We start from the raw sequence: 9,637 nt of genomic DNA on the forward strand, positions 1-9,637 counted from the left end.
GATGGCAATTAAACTTGACAAGGAGTATACGGAAGCATGGATGATAGAGGTGGAGATTGAATTCTGCAGAAGTTTGGAGTATTCAAGTGTGAGTATATATATTTTTACTCATTACTGAAAAATTTTTAATTTCGATTTTTAAAATTGCCTTATGGAGTTATTGTATGGTCATTGTATTTCTAACCGTTACTCTTTCAGAATGTGGAGTTCTTTGACACCAAGCAGGTTAACATTTTAAACTCCCCACGTAACGAAAGTCAGGCTGGCTGTTCAAGTGATGTCATGCTTAAGGAAGATTCGGGGTTCCCCGAAGGCGGAAATTTAACTCCAAAGAACCCTACTATTTTGATCGTCATTGAAGATATTGATGGTGATGAGGATGTAAGTGTGTCTATATTATTTTTTTATTTTATTTATTTTTTTTATTTTGTCCATGAAAACAAATCACCCACCTCTTATGCGTCTGTTTTTTTTAATTTTAGAAGGAAGAAAGAGATGGAGATGGTGCACTTGATGATAATAATAATTTCAAGTGCTTTTACCACATACAGAATGGGGTTGAGTGCTATTCAAAGAAAAAGCGAGCCTTGTTTAAAACTTACGAGGTCCGGTTTAGAGATATAGCAGATCTAGCCGATGGTGATCTGTTTTTTCGAACTTTCGATGGATGCTAGAAGAGATAATTGCCAGCTTGAGCAACCAAGGCGTTTATTCACATGTTAGGCTGTGTTTAGACGTTCCCAGTCTAAAAACCCCATAAATCTCCCATTCATGCCCCTGACAGATCTGACGTTTGACCGCGTGATGTCCGCTTTCATAGCAGTCGATCATTCAAACAGTGAGTTTATGCTTATGGACGACTTGAGTCTGAACATCATTCTAATTAATATCTTCAATAGGTGGAGGGGAGCAACCGTTCTGAGAACATAAAAAACGGGCTATGTTGAATTTGAATGACTTTAAAAAAAAAAAAAGAGGTGTCATTCAAATCAACAATACCGACAGTTTGTGTCTTGCCAGAGCAATAGCTGTCGGTATTTCAGCACACCAGGACGGTGTTAAAACTTACAGCCAGGTGCAAGAGGACACATGTAATATGCAAACCACCAGGGCTACAAATTTACATGGACTTGCAGGGGTTGCTTTAGGAAGTTGTGGTTTGAATGAGGTTGAACTGTTTCAGCGTGCGATCCCCGATTATAAACTTATGGTCATTTCTACAGAGTGCGGCTTTGAAGTTTTATATCGGGGCCCTGCTGCTGATAAACAGATATTTCTTCTCAACCACGACGGGCATTATGATCTTGTGCAATCTTTGAAAGCTCTGTTTGGCAGTGACTACTATTGTCCCCCTCTGCCTTAAAGTTTTACCTAAACGCAAGAGGTTGAGCACTCCCAATTGCTCTTTCAAGTGCGATAGTTGCAGAGCTATCACCGTTTATAATGAAAGCAACCTTCTCCTGTGTACTTTTTTCAATCGTTATTTCCAAGGCGAATAATGCATTAACTAACACATGGCAAACAAAACTTGCTCTGAAGTGCATCGCTGTCCGATTTGTTTGCACTCTTCTTATTAGTACAGCACACAAATGCATCGATCCCGACTTCTGAAGCCACTGTAAGACTTTGCATAAAACACAACATTGTTTTGTTCAAAAACCTGAGGACCCGAAGCACGATGTTTCTGTTGTTTACTTTGACAAAGAAACAGTCTGCTAAATGGCGAGCACATGGCAGTGCTCTGCGTTGCTTCTTTTGGCAACCAGGAATGCGTTTAATGGGGCCGAAATTGCATGGCAGAGTTTTTGGATGAGCTGTTAGGAGTCCGAGAGACCTTGAAACGAGGCAGGGATGGCCGAAAACTTCGACACTCAGAGCCAAAATATAAGAATATGAGAGTAGTCACCCACAACCTTCGCAGTTTTGACGGCTACTTCGTGCTATCTTATATTTTCATAAAGCACATAGTTCCTCATACGATCTATGATGGGTTGTAGATTTTGGGTATCTTTCTGTCCACGTTAAACATATATAGTCTTCTTGGACTCATTAATTTCTAGCAGTTCCGCTCCAAAAGCTGCCATCAATGTTCGAGCTGCTTGAGGTCTGTAAGGGCTTCTTCCCTCACGAATTCCACAAGATAGATACATTAGATTATGTGGGTGATTTGCCCGCCCAAAAGTATTTTAAATCGGAATTCTTGAGCAAAGAAACCCGTACGGAACTCGTGTTATGGTACCATGAGAAGACACGAGAGGCCTACAACCTGAAGTGTGAGCTTTTGGCTTATGACTTGGATGACGTGAGGGGTATTGTGAAATTCCCGCAATAAGTTCCGTTCTCTCTTCATAGCAGTCTCGCAGGTTGATCCTTTCTGTCAAGACATCACTATCACTGGTGCATGTAGCAGGATCTTCGCCAGAGACTTTTTAGAACCAAACACAATGGCTATTCTGCCACCTGGCAGCTACATAGGGAGCAACACACAGAGTAGGAAGGCATTGGCTTGGCTTTCGTGGTTGAAACAACAGAAGAGCATTAAAATTAAACACACTCAATCACAGGGTGGGGAAGTTAGAGTAGGCCCTTTTTATGTGGTTTGTGATAGTACTGCCTACGAGTTTTACGGATGCTACTTACGGGTGCAAGAAGTGTTTTCGGTCTAGCACTATACAGACACAGAGAAACAAACCAATGGGAGCCCTATACACTGAATCCATGGACGGCGAGGCTTTCATTAGGTCTCAAGGATATGACTTGGTTTCTGTATGGGAATGCCAGTTTGACACCCAACAGAAAAACGACCCAGCCATGAAAGATTTTGTTGCAGCGTTCATAACGCACAAATCGATTACTCCACGTAGTGTTCTCAGAGGCAGTATAATTGATTGTTTTAAACTTTACCACCAGGTGGCGGATAACGAGGAGATTCACTATGTGGATTTCTGTTCGTTGTATCCATTTGTTTGCAAATACAGCATATTTCCTCGCTGTCACCCTAAAGTCATTCTTAGCGACTTTGACTATAGTCACAATGCATACTTTGGTATCATCCATGCAAGGGTGACAGCACCCGAAAAGGAGTTCTTATTCATCCTCTCAATAAGCTCCAATGGCAAGCTAGTGTTCCCACTATGCGATGCTTGTGCCGAGCAGATGTCGCCCACTTGTAATCACGAGGATCGGAGCTTTTCGGGGATATGGTGCATGCCTGAGTTTTACCCAGCAGTTGAGAGCGGTTATAAAATTAATAACATCTACGAAGTTTGGCATTTCAAAGAGAGCCATAAGTTGTTATTTGGTGATTACATAGACACCTTCTTGAAAATCGAACAGGAGGCATTGGGCTGTCCCGTGGAGGTTGAACCAGATGTGTACATCTCCGACTTTAAAAGTAGAGAAGGTATCGCTATGGATAGGTACGAAATAAAGGCAAACCCGTGTAAACGAGTTCTTGGAAAATTGGGTTTGAATTCTCTATGGGGTGGCTCACATTGAGAACTAATAGGGTGAGTACAAAAGTATGTAACACTTACAAAAGCATTGTAGAGCTTTTAATGGATGATACAAAAATCACACGAGGTTAGTGTCGGAAGAAATAATGCAAGTTGCATTCCCTCCGATCGAGGGAACAGAGGAACCCTACCAATGGAGGAATGCAGTCATTGGCTCTTTTGTTGCTTCCTATGGCCAAATGAAGCACTACAAGGCTATCGCCTCTCTACACCATCGCCTCATTTATTGCGATACTGATAGTATAGTGTACACCCAGAAACCTGGCGACGAACGTCCACCTATCGGACCCTCGTTGGGACAGCTCACTGATGAATTTTCTGGAGATCATATTGTTGAGTTTGCTTTGACGAGTCCCAAATCTTACTCCTTCCACACCCGAGGGGGTAAAGCGGTGACTAATTGCAAGGGTTTGACCCTTAATGCCAAAAACGCCAAGGTTGCCAACCTGAACATTATGACAGCTGCAGCAAAAGGCCGACATGTTGATGTTTCTGTCGAAGTACCGTTTTCTATCCGGAGAGACAAACGTGCTTCTCATCTCCTTGAGTCAGCAGGTGGTAGATGACTTTCATCAACCGGTGAAATACCACCACTTTGCTAATTGGGGGCTTGAAGTGGTGAAACCCATGTTTAGTCTCTAGAGCAAAGTTTCCGGCATTCCCCTCTCCCCATACTTCTCCTTCAACCCATGCACGGTATTAAGTACTATAGGTTTTGATACCTTTCGTGTTTGGGATTCTCATAAAAAAAAAAAAAAAAAGAGTCCTCAGTCACAGAAAGGTTCGGATTTACTTTCACTAACGTTTGGTTAGAGATGACACATGCACTTACCCTTATGGATATTTCCAAGACACATAGTGAAAGCTAACCACATAGACATCAAACTGTCAACATTAGAAAAATCCCAGTGAAATCCCCATGTTTTCACACTAAGCAGTTTTCGGACCCCTGGTGACGTCTCCTTTTTTTTTCAGGATGTTGGTGAGGTTGATCGGGCATGCACTTCCCCATCCTATTCCCTCCGATGTCACATTCAAGTTGGCACGCGGGGGCACCCTCCCACTTGTCACTTTGTGATGGGCACACACATGGTGGGATTGTTGCATCCCCACCACCCGTCACGTTGTGACGGGTGTGCTTAGATGTTGGGGGAATGCACACAACCCTTTTTGTGTTGTCACGATTGGATTCTTTTTGAAAGACAGTTTCCAAAAGCATATTTTTTCGTAGTGAAATTCTTGCAATTTTTTTTAAAAGGGTACAATGCAGCTTTATTCTGGAGATGTTCCCTTCTATCTTTACTGTTACTAGTCCTGCCTCTCGCATCTGTACACAAGTGTGCGAACACACAGAAATACAAGGTCCAGACTCGTGCATGATCACTTATACAATGATGAACCACCCCTTTACAGCTATAGTCCCTGGAGCAACACAGAGTGGAAAGACAACGTTTGTATTGTCTCTGCTAGAAAATGGTGAAATTTTAATTTCGCCACCACCTCAAAGAATCGTCTATTGCTATTCAGAGACTCAAGATAAGTTTCGTCGTTACCCACAAATCGAGTTTGTAGAGGGTTTAAACATCCTTGAATTCGATCCTAATGTAAACAATTTACTCATTTTAGACAATCTCATTAGGCTAGGCAAAAGATAGTGCTGTAGTGTCAGAAATATTTATAAAGGTATCACACCACAGAAATCTAAGTGTTATTTTATTAACACAAAACATGTTCTCTCAAGGTACTCAGCACTATTAGCTTGAATATTAGCTTGAATTCGCACTGTCTGGTTGTTTTTAAAAATCCCCGCAACTCGAAACAAATCTCACATCTAGCAAGTCAAGTGCACCCTGGTAGGTCACGTGTTCTCATTGACATACATAAAGATGCCACACGCGAGCTGAATTCATATCTGCTGTTTGATTTTTGTCAGGATACTGACGATAGACTGAGACTGCGCACACACATGCTTCCAAACAAAGGATCTACTGATGTTTATGTACCCAAATGGCTGGACGTCTAAAACGCAATGCTAACTTTATAAAGTATCTGTCAGAAGCTCGACCTGAACAGGCCACTGCTATTTTGAAAGCCTCAAACTCCGCCCAAATCAGTTCACTCTGTGAGATCTGCAAAAACGTAATCAGAGGCAACATTCCTTTGACAGACAGAGCGAAAACCAGGTTACAGCACAATAAACGCCTCTTTAGAACACTAGCTGATAAAAAAGTAGCCTTTAAAACAAGGTGGAAATTAATCCATCAGCAAGGAGGTGCTTTATTCCCTCTGTTAGCAAGCTTTATCGCATCGCTCATCACAAGCTTGATCAGAAGATGAGTGAATTTTTTTGCAATTTCCTGATTGTAACTGCACCACCAGAACAAAAGCAGGTAGTATCTTTAGATGATCAAATGTTGGCTATCTTAAAAAGACAGGACTTGCCACCCGAGTCTGAAGTCAAAATGTATATTCAGATTCTGCAGTCTTATTTAGGTTTGAAAACCAATGCAGCAAAAGAGTCGACTTCTACAGCAGCAACCGACAGCGATGCCACCATATCAAACTTCATGTCGTTACCCAGCATTCACTCTGAAGCACAACAACAGCCCGAGGGTAGAGTGGAGAAACGTCACAAGTTAGCCAAACAGAGTTATACGATGTTGGTGAGTATTTTTTTTTCAATAAAACAGACACTTTTTTAAAAAAATATATAAATTTTTATTTTGGAAGTAAATGTTGAATTACATCCGTTGTGGCAATTATATCGTTTGCCCACAAATCTTTACAATAATATTTGTTTACAATCTTTTGTATAGAAATTCTCGTCATCTCTACATCTATGAGATAAGGAAAAAATACAGTGTAGTCCACATGCTACAGATTCTGGACATTGAATTAACACTTTGTTATAAGTCCATTTCTTGCTCTTCTGGTTAAGGAATTCTGCAATGTCCACTGTTGGTGGTCTTGCAAAGCTGTCAAAATATTGACTTTCGTTTTTTCCCAGGTAAATACACAACCAATGGCTGCCTGACATGTGTGCAAAGTCAGTATTGACGACGAGTATGGCCGGTTTTCTCTGTATTCTTGACGGTAATTCGGCTCGTGCACAGACGCCGATCAAAAGTTTTCTTGATTCATTGTTGGCTTCTGAAACTTTCAAAATCTGTTCAGTGTTCATAGTCTATGAGAACTGCACGGTCTTTAGTAACAGAAAGAATGTTTTCGAATTCGGCATACAAGATCGCTGTTATGTTTTCGGGAAGAGGTTCTACGAATTTCATTTCAACGCGAACACCACCTTGACATGTTGAGCTGATGTGTTCAGCTACTGCATTTTGTTCTGGGGTTAAATCGAAGGTGTAAAGCACGTTGCCTTCTGTATAATCCAAGAGGGACATGTCATTTCCACAGTCTGAATTCCACTTGTTTAGGGATGTAAAAAGCGACAGGTAGGATTTGATATAATGTCCATTCTTATAATCGGGTTTAAGCAGTATGGAAGGATACTGGACCCTGTCAGCTGTCAGAAGTAAATAGCACAGGTTGTAGTGGGTAAAATTAAATGGGTTGGTTTTGAAGGAGCCATTGAAACTATCACTGGACACAGCACCAACGATTAGACGGGCGGGGATCTGGCCTAGATATATATATTGTCTCTGGTTGAATCGGACATAACTTTGGGAACTGAGAAGTAAGTAACATTAACTCTGTTAATGGGGTAAACAAGTGGATGCTTTTCAAGAACACTCATGTCGGCTAACTGTACATTGGGATTAAGTTTAACTTTACACACAAAAAGACAAGCTTCTCATGTGTGCACCTTCGCCATATTGTCGCGAGACAGAAGACAGAATTCGAGCGAACTGCAATCCATTCTCAGACGGAGTGATATGTTGTTAATAATATATTTGGCCTGGTGGCACAAATCTAGTCTGAGACGGCCCAGAAGTTCCACAGTTTTGGTTTTTGAAAAGTATTTCATACGCTGATTCATACCACTGTCAGGTTGAGAAAAATTTCAGGCAAATCGCAAACATTGTCTTTTATGAACAGTTCTGTACTGAGTTGGGAGCTTTTAGCTCCTTGGTCAAAGTTCAAAGGTGTTTCTAAATAAGCTCTATAGGCGTAGGTGTCACTGCTGGGATTGATTAGTTTATCTTGAACGAAAAGATAGACATGATTAAACATGGAGTGGAAAAAATTGTTGACAACACCCACACCCGATTGCAGTTCTTTACCATTGCTTTGGGTTAACTATACTTTAAGTTGCAAATAAGTTTTTCCCAGGTCCAGATATTCTTCCAATGTTCCCGGAAAGGAAAACTGTATAGATCCCGGTGTGTCCACAGATGCTAAAGGCAAGAAAGTGACATAGGAAGACCATTCAATGCACAGATTAGTAGCAGGCTGTGCGAACAAATCTAATTCTGACATCATCATCTGCATCATTGAAAGATGTCCTGATATTTTTTTTGGCATTTGCCTCCTTCTGACTACGGACGTTTTGCTTTATGGCCTGTCCCACTTCGGAAGCTCGATTTATAAATGCTCGTTTCACGGGTGCTCCCGAAATGACATCATTGATCATATAACGATCTGCGGACAGCACTTGGCGACCAATGAACGTAGCCATAGGCTTCAGAAGTGGACAGCGATATGTAAATGCCGAACGGAATCTGCTGCCGAACCCTTGACCTCTCTGGATCACTGTGCTGGTAAAGTAGGGACTTCCCCCTGCCAGCACGATGTAGTATTCCACGTAAGCATTCATTGGGGTCGAAAATGCAGCTTAATTAGAGTTTTCTCTTCTCTGAATGGAAATATCTGACCGTATTTGGTTAAAGTCAGGCTAACATGCTCACAATCAGTAGATGAATTGACTGTAGTATTAAAAGAAGAAAGGAGACCAAAATACTGACTTCCTGTTATCAAAATTTGGTTCAGAATCCAATGAAGACGCATTGCATCTTTGTTGGTCTTTATAATTAAGGCCAATATTGCGCATTATTAAATGTTTGAAAAGAGGTTGTGTCTGGATTAAAAGTTGTCTATACTGATAACTTTTAAGATACCTATTTCAGCAGCAGTTTCTGAAGGGTTTCTAAAGAAACTTTAATGGAATTAGTAGACGGAAAGCACATTATTTATGTACCTGGTAGTTGAATTATGCAGGTTATTTAAACAAAAACTAAATTTGATTCATGTTTAAAGACCTACATTTCCTTAAATTTTTATAAAGATTTTGCTGTTCTCAACTTGTATTAGTTTGCGAATTTGAATAGCCATGGAAAGAATGCTTGAGAAAAGTACAGGGTAATAATCCAAATGTGAGAATTCACCTCTGTTTCCGAATGGTACTACTGGCAAAAGAGGTGCTTTGGCCTCACCCACGATTTGATCTTCGATCACGTTATTATAAATGAAGTAAGAACCGACACCCCTATATATATCACATGGAATTCTCGAGCTCACAGTTCCTTCAAAATCACTTTGCATACGGTCAAAACTGAGAAGCTAGCCTAGTGCTGTCTCAGGGAAATGAAGACACACACCGCTTTCTATTTCGAAAGAAACAAAGCCATGAGTATTTACACTCCCCTTAATTTCGGGGGTAATTTCTGTCATAACTTGAGGGATTTCAGAGACCGTACAGTAATTACCATAAGGAATTTTATACTCACGAACAACACAAGCCAAAGGTCCTATGAACACAAGCCTCCTATCAACACTGTTAGTCATTATTGGGGGTAGCATAATTTTACCTTTATGTATCCACTTTCCAGTGTGCTCACCTTTGAAAGTTCTATATTTGTCAACAACAACAACATCAGTCCTGGCTTTAGCATTTGGGGCCAGTCCTAGAATTTCGGCAGTTCGAAAAGCCATACGCAACTCACTGCCATTCTTAACGTTAATTGTGAATCTCGCCCTGAATTCTGTCTCTACTACTTTAAGCTCTAAATTGGTATTAAGACTGCACATGTGGTCAATCAATTTAGTCGAATTTTTGTACTCGCTGTCCAACATGTAAACCTTTGTGTTTCTGGCTGGTGGTTCTTTCTGCAGACTTGCAAACTCAGCCCAACCTTCGGAAATATTGTGCCTGGAATTAGGAACGT

At 40.9% G+C, this 9,637-nt stretch overlaps 1 protein-coding gene across 1 annotated transcript; it reads left to right on the top strand.

Annotated features, from left to right (window-relative positions):
• Positions 1–2,718: 2,718 nt before the first annotated feature.
• LOC150088235 (uncharacterized) lies at positions 2,719–3,498 on the top strand. The gene has a single exon (XM_090370074.1). It carries the CDS (start codon positions 2,719–2,721, stop codon positions 3,496–3,498), a length of 780 nt encoding a protein of 259 aa, XP_090226200.1.
• Positions 3,499–9,637: the final 6,139 nt, after the last annotated feature.

The sequence above is a fragment of the Mastigoproctus giganteus genome, chromosome 3 (genome assembly GCF_048544385.1).
Source record: "Mastigoproctus giganteus isolate SK-2022 chromosome 3, ASM4854438v1, whole genome shotgun sequence".
Classification (NCBI taxonomy): domain Eukaryota; kingdom Metazoa; phylum Arthropoda; class Arachnida; order Uropygi; family Thelyphonidae; genus Mastigoproctus; species Mastigoproctus giganteus.